This window comes from Ovis canadensis, chromosome 22 (genome assembly GCF_042477335.2).
Source record: "Ovis canadensis isolate MfBH-ARS-UI-01 breed Bighorn chromosome 22, ARS-UI_OviCan_v2, whole genome shotgun sequence".
In the NCBI taxonomy this organism is placed as follows: Eukaryota; Metazoa; Chordata; class Mammalia; order Artiodactyla; family Bovidae; genus Ovis; species Ovis canadensis.
This window is the reverse complement of record NC_091266.1, coordinates 61,133,386-61,156,451: the sequence shown is the minus strand read 5'-3', so window position 1 is coordinate 61,156,451 and position 23,066 is coordinate 61,133,386. Positions and strand designations below refer to the sequence as shown.

Genomic DNA, 23,066 nt, shown 5'->3' with positions numbered 1-23,066 from the left:
TTATTTCGTAAGCTATTCTCTGGGAGGTTGACAATGTCCATGCATGTTAAAGGCACTGATAAGTCCTACAACAATGAAGCCTGCTTAAATTTGTTCAAGCTTGTTTTCTCTAAACTTCTTTGACCTTGGGACGCTTTTATCTAATTCTTGAGCATCCATTTTGGAAACGTAGCTCGAGGAATCTTTGCTTTTAAGACTCTCTATTGGGTTGGCCAAAAGGTTCATTCAGGTTTTGTTCTAAAAGATGTGAAAGAAAAACCCTAACAAACTTTTTGGCCAACCCGATACCATGCTTTGCTAAAGAAGCCTCAACTGGAATTTTGATGTGCCATTTCCCACAAAAATCTGAGACTGTGGGAAGAAGGTCTTATTCTCCTTATCTGAATCCCTTTGGTCTGGCAGAGCCAGAAAGCAATGATTGAGGAGCCTGGGGTCCTCTGGGCGGCAGGGTGTGGTGCCAGTTTCACAGACTGTGGCCAGCTTGCCTCCCTGGAAACTTGTCCACTGACAGGTGCTGGGCCTCTCTCCATGTGGGCTCCCCTGGAATCTGTAACAAGGACATCACACTGTCACCCAACAGAGTCCAGCGGAGAAAGAGGAGCCAGTCAAAACCCCTTCGGAAAGCACTTCACCAATGTCACAATGCGAAATAACCAGGGAGGGTGGTGTTCCCCACACCAAGCGTTGAAAAACGGCAGAGAAACAATAAGCTACCAGATAAGTAACTGTGGAACTGGGGCAGAGGCTTGCCTTCCCCGTGATGTAGGCAGCTGCATCAGACGATGCCCATGGGGGCTCTGGAGCTGGTGACCTGATTATCTGTTGCCACGACAGGGAGAGTTTCTTCACACACTCAAAATAGGGATGCCAGATTCACTAAGTGAAAATATAGGATGCCCAGTTAAATTTTCATTTCAGGGCATCAAAACCTCTTTTAGCATAAGCAGGTCCCAAATATTGCATGGAATATTATTGTTCAGTTGCTAAGTTGTGTCTGATTCTGCTATATCATGGACTGCAGCACGCCAGGCTTCCCTGTCCTTCACCATCTCCCAGAGTTGCTCAAACTCATGTCCATTGAGTCAGTGATGCCATCCAACCATCTCACCTTCCTTCGCCCTCTTCTCCCACCTTCAATCTTTCTCAGCATCAGGGTCTTTTCTAATGAGTCAGCTCCTTGCATCAGGTGGCCAAAGTATTGGAGTTTCAGCTTCGGCATTAGTCCTTCCAGTGAATATTCAGGGTTGATTTCCTTTACGATGGACTGGTTTGATCTCATTGCTGGCCAAGGGACTCTCAAGAATCTACTCCAGCACCACAGTTTGAAAGCGTCAGTTCTTCAGTGCTCAGCTTTCTTTATGGTTCAACTCTCACATCCATACATGACAACTGGAAAAACCATAGCTCTGACTATATGGACCTTGGTCAACAAAGTGATGTCTCTGCTTTTTAATATACTCTCTGGGTTTGTCATAGTTTCTCTTCCAAGGAGCAAGCATCTTTTAATTCTGTGGCTGCAGTCACTGTCCACAGTGATTTTGTCTGTCATTGTTTCCTTTTTTCTCCATCTATTTGCCATAAAGTGAAGGGACTAGATGCCACAATCTTCATTGTTTTGAATGTTGAGTTTTAAGCCAACTTTTTCAGTCTCCTCTTTCACCTTCATCAAGAGGCTTCACTAAGAGTATGGGGTATACTTATGCTAAAACTGTTTCACTGTTGATCTGAAATGCAGACTTCCCTGGGCTTCCTGTATGATATCTGGCAATCCTTCCTCAAAGCCTGGAAACCCCTGGAGGGACTTGGCTGTTTTCCTTATCTTTCTTGTTATAGGCTCTCAGTGGTCCTCAAACAGGAGCAGGTCAGAATCCCCTGCAGGACTTGAGAGCTCACAGGACACTGGTCCAGCCCCAGAACTTTTGATCCAGCTGACTTAGGGCAAGGGTAAGAACTTTCATTTGTCACAAGTTCCCCAGTGATTCTGATGCTGCTGGTTCAGGGAATGAAGGGGAAGCAGACGCCGCCCAGATGTCGGCCTTTCTGTGAAAGCGTCAGCCCCACTTTGAGAACCATGGCCTTCTCTCTACTGCAGAGAATAAACAGCCCATTGATTCCATCAATGACTCGATTCTCAGGCCTCTTAGCTGCTTGCTTTGAGACCTGAGGTTAAGTTACTGACCTTCGAGACCTCTGCTCATCTGTAAAGAGGAAAACTCCTGCTTTCCTGAGTCACGGGATGAACTGAGTCCCAAATGGGGGCCAGGGCAGGGGAGGCTTGGAGACTGGTGGCTGTTAGCATTGTGCCTGCCACTGGCGTCTCCAGGGTTACAGTCCATGCTCATATGGACCATTCCTGTGAGGTCTTCCTAGGACCTTTAAGGCAGATGCTGTCCCCACACAGAGCAGAAGAGGAACAGGAGGCCAGCAAGCTTGAGCGGCCAGTTCCAGGGCACAGAGCACCAAGCTGGGGCCCAACCTGATTCAGGTCTTCAGACTTGGATCCCAAGTGGACACCTCTTTCATGGTGTGGAGGGTCAGGCAGGCCAAAGGAAGCATCATAGATACATCATAAAAACATGATATTTAATGTACTAACACTTGTATGATTTTCATGAAGCAGAAACCAATGATGATTTGCTGCCATGTGTAGAGAGGTCACTGAGAACTGGGGTCATTAAACCTTAGAGGCTGGTAAAGCTCCCTAGCTCCTTTGGGTCACCTTTAAATTCACCAATGTGCTCATTGTGAGTAATGCTGTACTTTGTTTTGCTGAACCCAGGGGGAAAAAATGCACATTTTAGGCAACTGACGGGAGCCCTTGCTGAGGGTTCAGTGTGTGAGCGTCTGTTCTTGTGTGGGGATCTGAGTTGGTCTTCGAGTGTCTGCTACCGCAGACAGCCAGGTGAACTGAATTTGCATGATTTCAGCCTGTTCAGGGGCTTCTTATGGCAGATAGCCAAGTAAACTGAATCTAGAACCATAAAGCACAGGACCCTGGGGACTGATGGGGAAGCAGCTTATGATGGAGCTCTTGGGTCTGAGAGAGAGCAATGGAATTGTGGTAAGACTCCTTTTAAACAGTTTGACTTGGGGATCTGGTTTTTCTAGCTGGGGGAACTGAAGCCATGGTCCCTGGTCTGCCCATATTGCATCAAGGATTCTACCTTGTGAGGATGTGTGGGGAGGTTCGTGGGGTTCCATAGTGCCTGGTGGGCCCTTCTCACACCCCTTCCCCTGCCCCATGCCTGGGGCAGGTCAGTGTCAACGTGTGTGCATGCTCAGTCATGTCTGATGCTTTGCAACCCCATGGACTGTAGCCCACCAGCCTCCTCTGTCCATGGAATTCTCCAGGCAAGACTACTGGAGTGGATTGCCATGTCCTTCTCCAGGGGATCTTCCCGACCCAGGGATCAAATCTGTGTCTCCTGCATTGCAGGCAGATTCTTTATCAGCTGAGCCACCTGGGAAGCCCACGCCCAGGGGCAGACCCTTTCTCAAATCCATCCTTTAGCGCCCAGCACCCTGTGTGTTCACAGAGTCCCCAGGATAGTGATTCTGCTGGAAACCCGAGGGTCAGACTGCATGTTCAGGAACCAAGCTCTCTGCAGAGAGGACAATTCACTTGCATTAACCAGAAGCCCATGATGCCTCATTCCTTGACATGAGCATGGGGAGAGAAAAAGATTTCTCTGCAGACCTCTGGTTTCTTTTTCATTTCTTAATTTTGGATGCCTTTACCCAAAGGATCTGAGAGCCTCCTTGCATCTCTAAACTGTGACATTAGTATCTCTCTTTTGGGTCTGACTGGTCATTTGTCTCATTGTTGTAGAGCGTTATTTTTATGTAAATGAAACACACAACCTCCACCCACTACCCAGGTGCCTGGAATGGGCGGCTCACCATGTGAAACTGTCCTTCAGGGTCCCACAGAAGCCTAGAAGGATTTCAGAAAAATTTGACGATGTTTATCCAGCACAGGATTTTATCATCACAAGAGCACTTTGGAGGTGAACAACCTATGAGTCTTTAACTAGCTTTTCTACGGTGCAATACACACCATTTAGTTTCTGGAGGGCTAATTAGTCCAAGGTAGACCCTCGGCTGTTGCCTGTGTCAGTAAATTAGAGATCCCAGCGAGACGAGCGGAATGGAAATGATGTGCAAGTAGCTGGATTCAACCCCTGAAGACCATGATGCAGTGATTCCAGCTGCAGGAAGGCCAGCTGCTCACTGGCTTTGAAACTGACCTAGTGAACAGCCTCCCTTGTGAGCTTAGAATACACACCTACTGGGGCCTCTTTCTTAGGGGAAAAACCCTCTAGAGATTTTCTTCCCGAAGACATACCCCATTTCCATTCCTTTGGGTAGGCCGTGTCTTTCTTAGAAGATACTGGGCAGTGTAGACTTGGCGTCTCTACTCCAAACTGGCTTGTTGGCTCCTGGCTGGATTCTCTCCAACAGGCATCCCTTAGCTTTGGTGTCCGTAAGCTGGGGGAAGCACATTCTAAACGATTCTTCACAGTGCTCGGGTGACTGCTGAAAATCCGCTTCTGCAAGGGCACTGCGCTAATAAATCCAGTGTGAACTTGATTATCATTTAGATTACTGTTCAATAGGAAAAATGGAGCTTTGCAATCAGAGCTGTAGATAAGGACTCTGTGCGGAGGAAAATGAGCTCTGGCCTCATAAACCGCATCACGCTGGTGTCCAAGTGACCGTTGCTGCTTCTGGTAACACCGTTGGCTGTCTGAGTGTTCAGGCCACCTGTCCTGTGTGTGCACGTATTTGCACACATGAGATGAGGGTTGAGATAAACACCCACGTGTGTTTATTATAGAGATTAATGTGATATCAGGCTTGTACTCAGCTGCTCCACAAGAACAGCCTCAGAAGCACCAAAATCTTGGTAGCTTGTTTTCTCACACTGTGTGTCTGGCCTTAACTCATGAACTTAGCAATAGGCTAGTAGTTTGGATACAATAATGAGCCAGACACCAGAAACTCAGGTTTAAAAAAAAAGAAAAAGAATTTTCCAGAAAGACAGAAATGGGCAATTAACTACCTTAGTAATTGTATTAAGAGGGGGGAAAAAGCCTGCTCTATCTGAATGATAATGGGACATAAATACAGCCTCAGTTCTTTCCTCCATATTAGTGAATTAGAATACAGGAAGCTTCAAGGAAAATCCATAAAAGATCCATAAGCTGGGAATTCCCTGGTGGTCCAGTGGCTAAGACTCTGAGCTCCCAGTGCAGGGGGCCCAGGTTCGATCCCTGGTCAGGGAGCTAGATCCCACATGCTACAACTAAGACCCAGAGCAGCCAAATAAATAAATAAAATTTAAAAAAAAAAAAAAAAAAAAAAGATCCATAAGCTGGCTGAAAATTGTTCTCACCAGTCACTTTAATTTTATAAAGGCAGACTTTCCATTAAAAGGGTCTGGATAGATGGGCTTTCGCTGTATCTTTGAGCACAGTGCATGCAGGATGGTTTCCATCCTATAAAATGAGGTCCCCAGCAGAGCCAGCTGCATATTTCCCTGATGAGCCATCTCTCGCTGTAGGCTGGTCCTTGTGGTCTCGCTGTGTTTCTGCCCAGGCCACCTTACTCCTGGACTCCCTCTTGCTATCAGGACACCACTTTGTTTTTCAGATTCCGTTCAGCTGTGTCCTTCTGGGAAGTCTCCCCAGTTGCATCCCTTCCCTGATGGACTGCACAACCCCCATGAGCAGTGACACCCAGGCTCTCGCCCTGGGCTGGAGTCCTTTGTCTCACTGATCCTTGAGGCTACTGAGCACCAAACAGGTGAAAGTCAAACAGTCAAATGAAGGGTGGCTCCAACCCAAAGCCTGTTTTTCTTCCCTTTGTTGTTTCTGTTTTACTCAACTATAGTTAATTCACAACATTATGTTAATTTCTGCCGCACAGCAAAGTGATTCAGTTATACATATATATACACACATTCTTTTTCATATTTTCTTTTCCACTAGAGTTTCTCATAAGGTGTTGAATACAGTCCATGTGCGATACAGTAGGACCTCGTTGCTTATGCATTCTATATGTAATAGTTTGCCCCTGCTAACCCCAAACTTGCCCTCCCTCCCTCCTCCACAAAATCTGGTTTTCTGTCCCACCTTCACAGCCCTCTTTGCTCGTGTTCTGTGGGTGTGGCTGAGTCCCGAGTCCTCCTATTTCCCAGCTGTGCTGAGCACTGCTTACCCAACCACAATGGTCTGGCCTGTCTCCCTGCAGCCGTGTTTGAATGTACTCTACCCTGTGTGCTTAGCTGCTCAGTCATGTCTGACTCTTTGCGACTCCACAGACTGTAATGTGCCAGGCTCCTCTGCCCATGGGGACTCTCCAGGCAAGAATACTGGAATGCGTTGCCATTTCCTCCTCCAGGGGATTTTCCCAACCCAGGGATCGAACCCAGGTCTCCCGCATTGCAGGTGGATTCTTTACCATCTGAGCCACCAGGGAAGCCCTTACTCCTACCTAGTTGGTGCGTGTTCTGAACAGCTGCTGGAGCCATCCTTTGGGAATCCAAATCAGAGCCCCTACTTAAAACCTCATGTGGTTCTCTGTCTCTTACTCTGAAGGAACACTTAACAGACTCGAAGTTCTCCTTAATAGACTTGCAAAACCCAACAAGGATGGTTCCTACCTCCAGCAGTTACCAAATGCAATTTGTGTGTCCAACACATAGTGTGGCCCAACAATACCCAAAATATAAGGGGGTCTGGAGCAGAGAAAGGATTATTGGAGGGCCGTATAAGGAAAATGGGTGGCTCGTGCCCCTGAAAAGTCCAGACTCCCCTAAGGGTTTCAGCAAAGCATTTCTAAAGGCATGGCAAGTGAGGGAGGTGTTGGCTTTGGCAAACTTCTTGGTGTGGGAATCCTTTGTTCTTGCAGGTGTCATGAGGTTCCTGTAAACCTCCAACGGGACAAATGTTATTTTCTGCTTTGCAACTTTTCATCTCTATATGAATGGACGAATACACCTTTAAAGGTCAGAGCCTTGACAAAGGGCTCTCCTGTGTATTTCAGGCTTTGGGGAACATTCTTAACTCAAAGGAAAAGCAGTAGATTACAAAGGCTGATGAAACGGACCTAACACAGTGTCAGATGCGTTCTTCTCTATTACGTGGTGCCCACTAGAACCATGGGACATTCTGGGTTAGATCCCAGTGCCCATGCGTGGGAATCATGGTCAGACTCTGCCAGGGTGGTGGAGTGTGGCCTGGGTGGAGAACCACAGTGGTCTTTGCTCTCACCTCTGTTCCCCACCTGCCTTCTCATGCCCTCCTTCCTAGCACCGTAGGCACCATGGCCCCCTGATCCTTCCTCGCTCTTCCCTCTACTGGCCCCTGCAGCCAGCTCATTAGGGTCCTAGTAACATATATCCTCCGCCAGGGACCTTCCTGACCACCCCCGGGACCCACTTGACCAAGTGGCCAGCGATTCATTTTCATCACAGCACTCCCCTGATAGTTTGTAGCTGGCCTGTTCCTTATCCAGCTCCTCCCTCAATCATGAAGTCTCAGGGTGGCAAGATCTTATCAGTGCTTTTTTCTTCTGAGCATCCCCTGGAGGCATAGTCCTTGCTCCTTCAGTGTAGGAGCAAGGGGGAAGAGAAAGAACTTTTGGAATGATGCCTGGGAAATTGACCAGCACGTGTCAGGGCTCCCAGAAGATGGATTCTGAAGCATAGATTGGTGACCACGTTCTGAGATTGAGGGTGTGTGAGGGCAGGGCTGGACAGACTGGTTTGGACTGAAACCCAGCTCTGTCGCTCACTCATTCACTGAGTGACCCAGAGCAGGAGACCCTTGGCCCTTTGAACTTTGATTTTCTGTCCCTGAAATGCAAAAATTACGAGCATGTCACAGGGTTAGTGTGAAGACCTATTGAGATCCAATAAATGCTAGCAGCTTATTATAACTAGTAGTGCTGACCCTCCGGTGTCACACTGCCCCCTGCCTCTTCCGGCCGCCTTCCCTCTCAAAGTGCCAAATGGGCTTTTTTTTCTTTTTTTGCTCTAGTGAGGTCGGGAGCCATTGCAACACACAATGATTTATTTCAAACCACTTCCTCCAGGGAGGCAGAATTTTGTTCTTTTCCTCTCTTCCCTTGCATCCTGAAAGCCTCCATTGCTCATCCAATGAGCCTGGTGCTGTTAGGAAAACTCAAAGTCAACAGCGACCAGCGCAAGGCGTGGGCTGGAGCCTGCTGGCTGGGGTCTGCACTCCTGGACACAGACTTGCTTGTTTTGCACCTACGTCGGCCGCTGGGCCCAGAATTTAAACTTGTGCTGAGGCACAGCGGGTGGAGAAGAGTTCAGAAAACAAAACCGAGGAGGCGCCCAGGGCTCACATTCGCTTGTGTTTCCTCTTGGAAATGAGACCAAAGCTTCACTGTGGTATCAGGCGCTCAAAAGAAATAAATCAAACTGAACCAAAACAAAAGCAGAGCTAATATCTGCGGGGAGACCACATGCAATTGAGCTGAGATTGTTAAGTGTTTCACAGGCCGTTCGTAGCGTTTCTATCCCCCTGGGGCCCCTGCCTCAGTCCACACCAGCCTCTCCCTCATCTTGAGTCGCTCCTGAGGAATGCTGGTGCAGGCTGGAGTCTACATCTGCAGACGGCTCCTTCTCCCTGGAGCGGGAGTCTGTAGGCAGACACGTTTGCTTGCCTGAGACCCTGACTGCCCTGGCAACACCCCCATTTCTTTGGAATGCTGTGGGCTCTTCCTGAGGTCTTGGGTTCTGGCCTGGCCCTGTCTAGATCGAGAGGGGAGGGTGGGCACTGGGAGGTGTCTTGGCAGATCGGAGTCCTCGTGGTGAGTTTGACTCTCCTGGTTCACGTGGCCCAATGCCTTTCCAAACACTGGAGATGTTTCCCCTTCGCTGCGAACATTTTTCTGATGTCTTTCTCCTTTCTCTTGTTTCTCCTTTGAATCTTGTCTTTGAGGTTGAGTTAACGGTACCATCTTTTATGTTTATAACCAGACAGATGACAAGCTCAGCCACTGTGCCGTTTCCATATTGTAAATCAGAGCTGTGTTGTAGTTCCCCAGGCAGGAAAAGACTTCTTCATATCCTTGCCTCTGGTCCACCTTCTTGTATATTCTTGAAAAATTCTGCATATTCTCAAGCTTGGGGTATCTGAAGTGGCTCTGCTGGAGTGTTGAAGATGGGGAACAGGCCCAGGTGGGGAAACTGACTGAAGCCTGGTGGGGCCTTGGCTGGGGATGCCAGGAGCCTGCCTTAGTTCCATGACTGAAGGATGCTGAGCCACCATCTACTTCTGCCGAGTGAAGGCTGGCGTGCTGGTTACCATCCAGGTGTTTCGGGCAGTTGGTGTGATAGCCACTCAGATGCATCGCCATGCAGCAAGCACCCTAGGAGCATTTTGGGGTGCCAGACTCTTGGCTAATCTATAGGGCCAAGAGTCTCTCAGGAATCTCAAAGTTGTATCAAAAGGGTACTCACTATTTTTATTTTTCCTTTCTAAAAAAAAAATGCAGACCATTTTAATGAGTGCCATCTGTAAACATCCTTGCAATTAGCAATGTGTACTCTCATTAAAAGACATTCCAGACTCAGTGATGTGTAGCCACTGGGCACTCTCTCAAAGGACGCTAGACAGATGTTACTGTTACGTTGCTTTCTGTTATGTTTTCTGACCTTGGAAAGGACTAATTCCTCCCCCTTGGAAAGGGAGTCGAGGCTGGCAACCCATGATGGAGACTGCAGTTGTGAGTGAAAGCTCTGCTCTCAGTGTCCTCAGAGGCACCAGAGACCTAGCGTGACTGTTTTGTAGATGGGATGAACACCTCCCCGGGCCTGCACCCAGAGTGATACTGAAACACGTTTTTGTGCCACCCTGGCAGGACTCCAGTAAACTGTGACTCTTCATTGCTCAGTGATGCCTGCAAAGGAGTCACTGCCTCTGAAGTCTGTTAGAGCTGACCTTGAACTTCATGCTGTATTTGACTGTTGTCAAGGCAAACCTGTAGGTTGTCAATTTTAATACAATCATTTGTGGTGTGTGTCTACTGAGTCCTGCTGTGTATATAACAGGCTGATCTTAGATTAAGAAAGGATAACAGAGAGTCAACCAAACCCATCATGATGTTTTTCTAGATAAGTGCAACATCTGTACCTTCTGAAATTAATCATCTTTCTTTTTTTTTTTTTCAGATAATTTGTTCAAACCCAAAGAAAGGTACATTTCAGAGAAGGAGATGCACATGCGATCTAAAAGGTACTTGGTTCTCTTGTGTGAGGTCGAAAAAGTGGGGTAAGGAGAGGTGGCTTGCTGGATGCAGGCACAGTCCAGTGGGGCCACTACTTCTAGGTCCACGTTTGAGCTCTGAGGTCTTCTCGGCCGTGAATTTGAAAAGCTGGCCCAAAGGAGTGCATTTGCCGAATCGCACCTCTGAATGTTGATGTCGTTCTTGGAAAACCCTTAGGAAGGTGGTAGGTCTTGAGTTCTGAACCAGTCTGCTAATTGGTCTCTAAGAGATGCCCAGGCTCAACAGAGATGCTTCTGCGTGTTCCTGCCATTGCTCTGGGCAGGTGCCATTCGCAGGTAATTTCTGTGCACCTTCGCAGATAATTTCAGAAGAGGGGGACCAGCTGGGTCTCCGGGCCTGCAGGAAAGCTTCCAGGCCTGGAGGTGGACGGCGTGAGGGGGCCACAGAGCCACAGAGGGCCACAGGCTGGCCTACTTGGCGCCCGGCTGCCGCAAGCTCTCCATGTCCTGCTTGGCTGGTTGCAGCTCTGGACGCCCCCTCATTCTCACCAGCACACAAAGGCTGCCATTCTTCCTGAGCTCGGGCCTCCCAGTCCACACGTAATAACCCGGCAGAGTTCGCCAAGTTCATGCAAGTAACATGTCATTAGTTTATAATAAAGTATCTGGCACTAGGGGGAATTATAATAATTAAACCAAACTGATAGGGCAACTTAGAGAAACCATTGAAATAGGAAGAGTACATTTCTCCCCACTCCAGGCACAAAATCTCTGCTTTTCCCATGATTATATTGTTTCCATGATCATTAGCCAGCTTTGATTATCTGTAGGGAAACTCTCTGTAAATTGAAAAAAAAAAAAAAAAGTGTCAGTGGGGAGGAGGGGAACCCTCCCATTAACCACTGGCTTCACAGCATTCTAACTGGGGGTTTGAAAGGGCCACTGGGGGTCAAGACCTGCTGTTTCAGAAGTATGAAGCCGTGTATACCTCATGCCCAAAGTATTCCTCTTTCAGTTTGGTGGAAAATTCAGCCAAATTGTCCCTTCCTGGTCCCTTAGCCCAAAGCCACTATTGTGGAGGCTTGAAATTGAAATGCTAGATCTCAAAGCAGCATCCGTGGACAGAGCATCGCCCTGTCATCTCACTGAAGACAGAACAGCCTCCGAGAGGACCAGTGGTGCTGTGTCCCCCATCGTGACTTCCTGGCTGGAAGGGGCTCCTTGGAGACAGTCGGTGAGGCATGCACTCTGTGGTCTGCCCTGAGTGGACTCAGACCCCGGCTCTCGGACTTCACTCCCCCGCAGAATCATAATGGAGCTTTATTTTCTTTCGTGTCTTTGTTATTAATTCTATTACTAAATTGCACTTTCATTTTAAAAATTCAAGCACAGGAGAGAGAACTGAAGTCACTCATGACCAGCTATCCCCTCTCCTACCCCACTTCCCCAACCTTACCCTGCCTCCAGAGACATCATAGGTATCAACATCCTTTATACCCTTCCAGGCCTTTCTCTCTGCCTGAACAGACATTTACTAGTTACATATATAGTTGTCTAATTTTTGAGCATAAATGGGATCATGCTGTGTATTATCTTCCTGTAGCTTGCTTCTTTTACTTTATGTCTGTGGGGTCTTTCTATGTCAGAGAGTATAGATATGGATGATTTTCTTCACTGATGCAAAGTGGTCCATTGCATAAATGAACCATAATTTATCAAGGATGTTCTTTTAAGAAAATACTGCAGCAGAAGCTCCAGGATTGAGGCCTAAGAATTTTTATCCTGAACACCGCACATGGTCAGATGGTTAAGATGGAGACAGTGTGTCTGTATGGGTGCCAGAGGATTTCCACTGTGGAGCTTTGGGACATGTCATCTTTCCTACTGATCCTGACGGCCTTCTGGTTCCTTCTAGAACAGCTCCTGGGCTTGGCAGTCATGTGTGCACTCGTCAATTCATACCATGCTGATGCCCTCTGTGCCAGGCACTCTGGTGGGCGCAAGCAGTTCCTGGGTTACTTTATGCTGTGTGACTGGGGGTCAGTGTTGCAAGAAGTCAAGCAGACCAAGGCTGGGCTCCCAGCTCCTCATTCACCAGCTGAGGGATGTCACTGGCCTCCTGACCTCGCTGGGCCTGGGTTCCTCACTCCCATAACAGGACACTGTACGTCTCTTCCACCTGCTGTGAGGGCTACCTGAGAAAATTCGTGTCAGATGATTAGACTAATAAGGGGCCCTCCTACACTGCTGGTGGGAATGTAAATTGGTATAGTTCCTATGGAGAACAGTATGGAGGAGGATCCTTAAAAAATGGAAAATAGAGCTGCCATATGATCCTGCAAGCCCGTTCCTGGACATATACCCAGAGAAAACTAATTTGAAGAGATACATGCACCCCAATGTTCATAGCAGCACTATTCACCTTAGCCAAGACATGAAAGACACCTCAGTGTCCATCAACAGATGAACGGATCAAGATGTGAAACATATACACGACGGAATATTACTCAGCCATAAAAAGAATGAAATAGCGCCGTTTGCAGCAACATGGATGGATTTAGAGATGATCATACTACGTGAAGTAGGTCAGACAAATGTCATATGATAAATGTCGTATGATATTGCTTAGACGTGGAATCTAAAAAAATAATGATACAAATGAACTTATCTGCAAAACAGAAATAGACCCACAGACTTAGAAAAGAAACGTATGCTTACCTGGGGGAAAGGGTGGGGGAGGGATAAATTAGGAGTTTGGGGTTAACACATACATACTACTGTGTGTAAAACAGATAATCAACAAGAACCTACTGTGCAGCACCGGAAAGTGGACTCAGTATTGTTTAATAACCTATCTGAAAAAGAATACACATGCATGTAGAAGCTGAATCACTGCTGTACACTGGAAACTAACCCACCACCACAGATCAGCCATACTGATCACAGCCATGCTGCAAATCAGCTGTATATTCAGTAAAAGATAATTTCAAAAGATAAACTCATAAAAAAGATGAAACTCATAAAAACTCATAAAAAAGGGGGGGTCATGTTTGGGAACGCATGTAAGAATTAAAGATTTTAAAATAAAAAGAATAGACCTATGAGAGGAGAAAAGTGAATTTAAGAAAAAAAACAAAACAAAAAAAAAAGATGATTAGCCTAATACCCATTAACCAAGACGATGTCTTGCTAATGTTGCCATCATCAATCTTTTCATACTTTGTAATTATTATTTTCACTGGGGAACATGTTAAATTTTGTTGGGCTTTCAGACATGAGGGAAAATAAAAGAGATGTTCAGCCACATGTCACCGGTACAGCATCCTCAAAGCTCAGGCTGCAGCGTCCCCTCTCTGTGCATGGATGCCAGCCAAAATCTTGTTTGGCATCAGTACATATGCAGTCTCTGTAGGGAAGTGAGAAGGAAGGGCCCAGAAGGAGGCTCCCTGAGGCCCTGCGGGTGTCGTGGAAGCTCCTAATTTTGCACAAACATGTGATACTGACGCCTGAGATGTGTTTGGACACAGCTTCCCTAGGAGCGCATAGGTGAAGAGGCAGACACAGACGTTTCATCTGTGTGCTGCTCCGATACGACCCCAGCTACCTTCATAGAGTCGCTGTTCCTTTTCCAAGTCATAGGAAGACAAAAGCTAAGAGGCAAAAAGAGCATTTGGTAAAAAGTAAGTTTACACGCAGGGGGCTTCCCAGGTGGCTCAGATGGTGGAGAATCCACCTGCCAAGACAGGAGACCCAGGTTTGATCCCTGGGTTGGGAAGATCCCCCTGGAAGAGGAGGTGGCAGCCCACTCCAGTATGCTTGCTGGGAAATCCCATGGACAGAGGAGGCTGGGGGGGCACAGTCCATGGGCTCCCAAAGAGCTGGACACAACTCACTGAACACACACACACACGTGCACACTCAGAGTGGCCAAAGCAGTAGGCCCGGTATCTCTCATTTTACAAGCAAGGGGGTGGAGAGAAAGAAACGTGACTTCTAAAGAAATCCCTGGCTCCTCCAGCTCTGCCCTGGGTGGGGCCCCATCGACTGCATGGCCCCCGCCTGGGCAGCCTCGTCTGCAGACGGTCAGGGGAGCCCCAGGTCTAGGGGTCTCAGAGACACGGGGTGGTCCAAAGCCAGCTGATCTGCCCTCTGAAATGTAAGCACCTGCTGACAAGACAGGAGGCAGAGCCACGGCAGACGCACGCTGTCTCGCTACCATTTCAAAATGTTTTCTCAATTTGTTTCAGAATCTATAATAACTTGCCGGAAGTTAGGAAGAAAAAAGAGGACCAAAAGAAAAGGGTGATCTTACAAAGCAACAGACTCCGGGCCGAGGTCTTCAAAAAGGTAACAGCCCGGCCGCCCGCGGGGGTGGTGTGTGTGTGGCTCCCAGATGCTGAGTCTGAACTTGACGTCTCCGTCTCTGCTTCCCCAGCAATTACTGGACCAGCTCCTTCAAAGGAATGCGGTCTAACCACAGGCTGCCCCACCGACCCTCTACCTGGACCTGGGATGACTTCAAACGCTGGATAAACCATTAAACTTAACCGTATCTTCATGACGTGAACCACTTTTTTTACTTTTTTTTTTTTTAATCCATAAAGCAAAGCACAGCTCCCTGAATTGCTGACCTAAACCAAGCGGAAACGATAACCCTTGAGGAAATGGGTCTTCAGACTGCAGTAGGATAATCAACCCAACAGAACCCACTTGATACAGTCCTTTCGTTTTTTGACTTCTGAATTTTACCTTTTGCTTCTGATGTTTACTCCTTCCATTTCCACGCAGGCACAAAGGCCTTCTATGCGCTCACGGGCTTAGATCCCAGGGGACTGGTTTTTTTTTTTTTTCTTGCTTTTTCATCAGATTTCTAGGACCTAAATACATCACTTTAAAAGTACCATTCCCAACTTCTGCCAGTTCTGCAAACTCCAGATTTTGGACCATCGCACAGTGTCTTTGAAACCCCTCTGGATGTCTGTACCATTAATACTGCAGGTAACTTTGGAGCTAGGCAGCTGCTCTGTCAGAGACTGGGGACCTGTTTCTCGGTGACCTTGCCTGGTCAGAGCCGCCCCTACCCACCCCACCCCACTCCTAGCACCTGTCTTCATTCAGCAAAACAGTCTAAATTCATGGAAGCCATGAGGGCAGAATTGGCTGGAAAAATTGGTAGGTCACATCAGTGTTTTTGGCAAGCCACCCCCCAACCAAAAGAGCTGCATGGCTGAAAGTGGCCTGATGGCTCCAACTCTGCTATTTGTTCCTCCAAGCCCTTATAATGTCCATTATTTATAAATGTGTTTGGGGAGTGAAGGACAATAGTTTTACCAAAAATGGAAATAAATGCAACTGTTACAAACATCACTGCCCCGTCCCATGTTCTGTGTTGTGAACCAAGCAGCTAGTGCAGCTGGTGCTCAGAGAGAAACTCTGCCAAGTTCCGGGGGGACCTCTGACCTGCTCCTGGTCCACCCCCACCTGACCATCGAGCCACCAGGTAAGGGCCCTTGAGCTTCCTGACGGCCGGGTCCCTTCTCCTCCTGCAGCACCTCTCCTGCTCCCTCTGCTGGCAAAGCCTGGCATTGTGGGAGCGGCCAAGGGAAAGCATTTCAAGGGCCTGGATCCACTTTAACAGAGAAGGCAAGGAAGGGTGCCTAGGGACATGTAGGCTGAATAAGGGCTGGCACGGCTAGTTGCTTCACTTGCTTCAGTCTGTTCATCTCTCTCCATCCGATGGAGACCATTAAAGTGCCTTCCCCTTCAGTTTTCTGTGGGAGTGCAGTAAAAGCCAGCGTGAGCTGAGCGCGTAGAAGGATGTCCGGCCCAGAGCGAACAGACACGGTGTTTCTCGTCATCCCCGCATAGACGTGGAAGGAGAGTGTCCTGAGAAACTCTGAGCACTAGGCCACTGGTTGGTCATCTCTTAGCCCCTCAGCTTGGCCCTGAGAAGACGCACCGGCCAGACTGTTGAATCTGTGGGTGTTGCTGCAGCAAAAATCAGTCATACACACTGGATGCTTTGCAGGCTTTGTGTTTTCTCAAGCTTTTCTCATTCTTAGAAACAGTATTGACAGCATGGTTACACTTGCCCTTAAGGTTAATTTGGTTTTGGTGAACTTATGAGGCCTCTTCTAGAATGCAATGTTGAATTTCTGTTTACATTTTTAATACTTTTTAACAAAAAGTATTTTTCATCAAATGCGTGGTATTAGTCTAGGACAGTCTTTCGTAGGTAGCTATCTTGTCACAACTTCTACTTGTTTTTTTTTTTTTTACTATCTTCAGAGAATTTCCAATACTTTTCCTAACCAATAATTTAAATTCAGGGCCAACCCACTTCTAGACTGTTCTGTGACACTTTCTAAAAAGTGGATTTGTGTCAGTTAATATCTAAATATCTCAAAGTGCCTGGGTAGGGCCACCTTTCAAAAATGCCCAGAAAGGGCTTCCTACCTTTGCAAACCTGATGTCAAGTCTTAAAATCTAAAGAATAAATAAAAGCCCACTTGAGATTAAATGCCATTGAGTTATGTATTCCTGAGGACAGTTCTTAACTAAGGTGCCTGAGGTAAGTCGTGGGTAGGAATTTATGATGTCTATTGAGCTTTGCTTTCCTCTGGACAGCCAGCTCAGGACAAGGCTGCAAGTTAAGTTTTAGTTTCTGCTCAACTAATTTCTTTTCTCCATGATTATAGTTGTTTTTTAATGCTGCTGTGCTTCAGTTCAGTTCAGTTGCTCTGTTGTGTCCAACTCTTTGTGACCCCATGGACTGTAGCCCACCAGGTTCCTCTGTCCATGGGAATTCTCCAGGCAAGGATACTGGAGTGGGTAGCCATTCCCTTCTCCCAGGGATCTTCCCAACCCAGGGATCGAAACCCAGTCTACCTCTTTGCTGGTGAATTCTTTACCATCTGGGCTCCCAGGGAAGCCCAGTACTGATGAGTGAATTTCAAATATCCAGATTTTCTGTTATAATGAGGTCGTCACAGGAATATAATAATGTTATTAATATAATAAGTATGGAAGTAAAGGCCTGAATCCTATAGTGATCCCTGTAAGCTCTGTCAGGAACTGGTCACCACGTGCTAGATTCTCTTATTAACACCAGACTTAGGGAAAGACTAGACTTTGAAATTATAATAGGATGGGTCATCATCATAGCTTCAGTATTCACATCCGATCCTGGAGCTGATTTCTTTGCGTCTGAGCATGTTTGGGCTCTGGCACGCAATGAGCCTTCAGCGATAAAGGAGGTTGCAGGGGCAGAAGTTCTGTGGCTGATATTCATGAGTTCAGACCAGACAACATTTGGAACCATTTGAGATGACAGAGCAGACGGTCACAGCACCAGGCCGCCTTGCTTCAGTCTCCGTGCCTTCACGTTGAAGGAGACACTCCTATTTTGGTGATTTGCCCTCTCTGCCAGCTGGTAATGGAATAATGGAAAAACAATTGCCTGGGTTTTTTTAGCCAGCGTCTGTTGCCAACCCAACTTCCTGGAAGCTGTGTGCTCTTGGGGTGAGTCAGCAAATGCTTGCTCAGATGAAACGCTCCTCATTCAAAGAACTATTTGTGAAACAACCAATGGTTGAAGAGCGGTTGAAAATCCTCTTCCTTCTGAAGTTCTCCCACGTCAGCACTTGCTGGTATAAAAATCTCAGCTTGTGGACCTGGTCTCCCACTGTACCAAGTGGCTGACAGTCTGAACATGAGGCACTTCAGAGGCAGAACAAGGGAAGGGAATGTGCAGTCACCTCACCCCCCCAGAGGGTCTCAGAGAGCGGAGACAGGTGGGTTCTGGGTTAAGGAGAGTGATGGAAAAAAAAAAAAAAAGATTCACTGTGGCTGTGTGTGAGAGTGTTGGCGTGTGCATTAAAAGCAAAGGAAATGACCTGTGAAGTGATTGAAATGAGTCCCATCAGCAGATGGTTCTCCGTGAGAGAGCTCATGGCGTTTGTACTTTCAGCAATACTTGATCACGACCCATGAATGTCTAGCTAAATAGAAACCTTTTGGGATCGGCTGTCACGGAGCTGAACCAGTCGCCCCATGGACCGAGACACTTAGGAAGTCTCTCCAGCCTTCTTTGTCTCACGTGGACATGATGTCCCCCACTTCTCTGGAGCACAGGCTGTCAGAAACTTCGCTGAGATTCCATCTCCCCACTGGCGGGCTGCTAGGGAAGCAGGCGCCTCCACGCAAATGTTTTCTCCACATGGAGTATAGCGACAATGTTGGCTCATTGCCCCCAGAACGGAGGGTTTCTTTCAAGTCCTGTTGGCCGCCTCAGGCAGAGTTCTGATCCTGGGACCCCAAGAGACTGTCTGAGGTAGTTGTCTGGGGTGTGTAGCAGGGGAGGTGTTGAAATTCTTCCCCTTTTTCTTGCTTCTCTAAGCAGGAGAACCATATCCACACCAGGGATGCTGTGACCTGCCAGGCTGCAGCCAGAAATGTGACTTCAAGCAGACGTCTTTCCCTCAGATCTTCACACGTCAAGACCTTGATGAAGGGGCCGGAAATGGGGAGACTTGACTTGCCTCTAGGATTTTCAAAAAGGCTGGGTGGTTCTTATCAAAGCTTGAAAGGGAAGAGAGAGAAGTCTGTGGTCTAAATTGCAGATGAGGAAAAAAAAAGTGATAAATTTCTTTCCATCGTTTTGATGAAACAGCACCAAGCATGAAAGATGTAGGGAAAGTGTCCTGTGGATGACTTTCAGAGCGTCCTCCCTGTGTTCAGCTTTACTTTGCTGACATACCTGAATGAAGCAACAGCTGTAACTGACATCAGGGTAAAGATATTACAACCGTTAACCCATATTAGCTGCATTTGACGTGTAATGTCTTTTCATCAAAGCCAACGGGGCTGCCTGCCTCCCTTGCCCACTGATGTCAGGAAGAGGGAAATTATAAATCTTTTCACTGCTGCTGACTTATAAAGAAATACACCCACACTGTGTGTTATATCCACTGTGGTTTCTCATGACCGTTGCTATTACATAGATACCAAAGGAATTAGTGATGACCATCCTCTTAACTGTTATGTGTTGCCAAATATGCGCTTGCTGTTTTAAAAAAAAGCCATCAGGCACATGTACAGAATTTTTGTGTTTGTTTTTTCTTAAAAATATACCTGCAGGCTGGTTAGGCCAGATTTAATTATTATATGCTGACATCATTCCAAGTCTTACTCTTTCAGCTGAAATGTTTATTAAATCAAAATGACAAAATGATCCAGGATATTTTTCTGGGTTTTTGGTAGCCCATGACATTTCATTAACAAGGCTAAGCTTATGTGTCTACAATGGATAACAAAGGTTTTTGCATGGATTAAACTAGGGTGTGTTGTTATTCAGTTGCTAAGTTGTGTCTGACTCTTTGCAACCCCATGGACTGCAGCATGCCAGGTTTTCCCTGTCCTTCGCTATCTCCCAGAGTTTGATCAAATTCATGTCCATTGAGTCGGTGATGCCATCCAATCATCTCATCCTCTGTCATCCCCTTCTCCTTCTGCCTTCAATCATTCCCAGCATCAGGGTCTTTTCCAGTGAGTCGACTCTTCACATTAGTTGCCCAAAGTATTGGAGCTTCAGCTTCAGCATCAGTCCATCCAGTGAATATTCAGGGTTGATGTCCTTTAGGATTGACTGGTGTGATCTCCTTGTCTGTCCCTTGGCTGTCCAAGGGCCTCTCAAGAGTCTTCTCTGGCACCACAGTTGGAAAGCATCAGTTCTTCGGCGCACAGCCTTCTTTATGTTCATTGGTGATGTACGCTTTTGCGGAATTTGTTTCAAACTGGGGTGTTTCAACCTTAATTCTCAATTAGCAGTTGAGCAAGACTCCTCTCCCTCTAAGCACCACCTGCATGCTCTGAACAGAAAAGAGGAGAACTGCTGAACCCAGGATCTCATCCAAGTGTTTCTAAAAGTGATAGCTTAGAAAGCTTTTTTTCATGAGTGTTAACCACATGACACCCAGGGAGATATTTCTTCTCTGTAGGTTCTCAGGGCTCTGTAACAGAAAACAGACTAACAAGACCAAGACACGCAGTTTATTAGCACATTATTCTCATATACCAGCTTCCCTGGTGGCTCAGAGGTAAAGAATCCTCTTGCCAACGCAAGAGACTCTGGTTTGATCCCTGGGTCAGGAAGATCCTCTGGAGAAGGAAATGGCAACCCACTCCATTATTCTTGCCTGAGAAATCCCATGGACAGAGGAGCCTGGTGGCCTACAGTCCAGGGGTTGCAAAGAGTCAGACACGACTGAGTGACTAAACAACAACAACTCTCATACGCACATCTGAGGGGCTCAGAGATGAATAAAAGTGAGTCAGACCTGCTTTCGGGTTCTCGGATAGGCACGGACCTGTTATGGACTGAACATCTGTGCACACACACACGTTCTGCCACCCCCTGATTTACTTTGTGAAGACTTAACTCCCTGTGTGGCTGTATTTGGAGATGGGGCACCTACAGAAGTAATTCGGGCTCATTGTGGTTGTGAGAGTGGGGCCCTAACCCACAAGATCAGTGTCCTTATAAGAACTGATGGTGGAGAGCTGACAGTCTGTGTCTCAGATCATGAGGAACAAGTCACGTGAGCACACACAAGACGGTGGGAGCCTGTGGTGACCAAAAAAGCATACCTTGCCAGCACCTTGATCTTGGGCTTCCTGGCCTCCAGAACTGTGAGTGACTCCCTTTAGATAAGCCCCCGTGGGTGGCATTCCAGATGGAAGCCCAGGTGGACTGAGACAGGACCCAGCACTGTTCCCACTGGTATCCACCACGCACATGTGCAGCAGGCGGGCTCTCCACGCTCGAGCTGCTAGTTGTCCTTGCTGGCCAGGCTCCACATTTTCTCAGGCACCATGTATCCCCCCGTGATCTGCTGCTATTACCCAAAAACTGTGTTTGCCTCTTGATGGATGTTGAGCCAACAGACAGTCAAGCACAAGATCAGATCAGGAGTAGGGAGCAAGGACGTATTATTTGCAGCAAGTAACAAGAACACCAGGGAACTTCCCCAAAGCTAAAAGGGTACATGCATATTCATAAAGGGACTTGAAAATAGGGGAATTCAGCCTTAGTTCAGTTGAATTCAGTCACTCAGTCATGTTTGACTCTTTGTGACCCCATGGACTGCAGCACGCCAGACTTCCCTGTCCATCACCAACTCACAGAGCTTGCTCAAACTCATGTCCATCAAGTCGGTGAGGCCATCCAACCATCTCATCCTCTGTTGTCCCCCTCTCCTTCCACCTTCAATCTTTCCCAATACCTTCAATCTTTCTTCAATCTTCAACTCTTTTCCAATGAGTCAGCTCTTCGCATAAGGTGGCCAAAGTACTGGAGTTTCAGCTTCAGCATCAGTCCTTCCAATGAATATTCAGGACTGGTCTCCTTTAGGATGGACAGGTTGGATCTCCTTGCAGTTCAAGGGACTCTCAAGAGTCTTCTCCAACACCACAGTTCAAAAGCATCAATTCTTCAGCGCTCAGCTTTCTTTATGGTCCAACTCTCCCATCCATACATTACTACTGGAAAAGCCATAGCTTTGACTAGACAGACCTTTGTTGGCAAAGCAAAGTCTCTGCTTTTTAATATGCTGCTTAGCTTGTACAGGGGAGCCTGGTAGGCTACAGTCCATGGGGTTACAAAGAGTCGGACATGACTGAGTGACTTCACTTTCACTTTCTACGTTGGTTATCATTTTTCTTTCAAGGAGCAAGTGTCTTTAAATTTCATGGCTGCAGTCACCATCTGCAGTGATTTTGGAGCCCAAGAAAATAAACTCTGCCACTGTTTCCATTGTTTCCCATCTATTGCCCATGCAGTGATGAGACCAGATGCCATGATCTTCATTTTTTTGAAAGTTGAATTTTAAGCCAACTTTTTCACTCTCCTCTTTCACTTTCATCAAAAGGCTTTTGAGTTCCTCTTTGTTTTCGGCTATAAGGGTGGTGTCATCTGCTTATTTGAGGTTATTGCTACTTCTGGCAATCTTGATTCCAGTGTGTGCTTCGTCCAGCCTGGTATTTCACATTATGTACTCTGCACAGATGTTAAATAAGCAGGGTGACAATATACAGCCTTGACGTACTCCTTTTCCTATTTGGAACCAGTCTGTTGGTCCATGATCAGTTCTAACTGTTGCTTCCTGACTTGCGTACAGATTTCTCAAGAGGCAGGTCAGGTGTTCTGGTATTCCCATCTCTTTCAGAATTTTCCATAATTTGTTGTGATCCACACAGTCAAAGGCTTTGGCATAGTCAATAAAGCAGAAATAAGTGTTTTCTGGACCTCTCTTGTTTTTTGATGATCCAACGGATGTTGGCAATTTGATCTCTGGTTCCTCTGCCTTTTCTAAATCCAGCTTGAACATCTGGAAGTTCACAGCTCACATACTGTTGAAGCCTGGCCTGGAGAATTTTAAGCATTACTTTGCTAGTGTGTGAGATCAGTGTAATTGTTTAGTAGTTTGAACATTCTTTGGTCTTGCCCTTTTTTGGGATTGGAATGAAAACTGACCTTTTCCATACCTGTGGTCACTGCTGAGTTTTCCAAATTTATTGGCATGTTGAGTGCAGCACTTTAATAGCATCATCTTTAAGAATTTGAAATAGCTTAACTGGAATTCTATTACCTGCACTAGCTTTGTTTGTAGTGATGCTTCCTAAGGCCCACTTGATTTTGCTCTCCAGGATGTCTAGCTCTAGGTGAGTGATCGCAGCATCATGATTATCTGGGTCATGAAGGTCTTTTTGGCACAGTTCTGTGTATTCTGCCTCTCTTCTAAATATCTT

The 23,066-nt window shown here is 46.9% G+C and overlaps 1 protein-coding gene across 1 annotated transcript in view; it reads left to right on the top strand.

The window, feature by feature from the left end:
• C22H10orf90 (chromosome 22 C10orf90 homolog) overlaps positions 1 to 15,623 on the top strand; it is an 84,622-nt gene extending 68,999 nt beyond the window's left edge. Inside the window, exons 6-8 of the mRNA XM_069567433.1 lie at positions 10,205 to 10,268; positions 14,507 to 14,606; positions 14,695 to 15,623. Coding sequence (XP_069423534.1) covers positions 10,205 to 10,268; positions 14,507 to 14,606; positions 14,695 to 14,733 — 203 coding nt within the window. The 3' untranslated portion in view covers positions 14,734 to 15,623. The remainder of the gene's footprint in view (positions 1 to 10,204; positions 10,269 to 14,506; positions 14,607 to 14,694) is intronic.
• Positions 15,624 to 23,066: the final 7,443 nt, after the last annotated feature.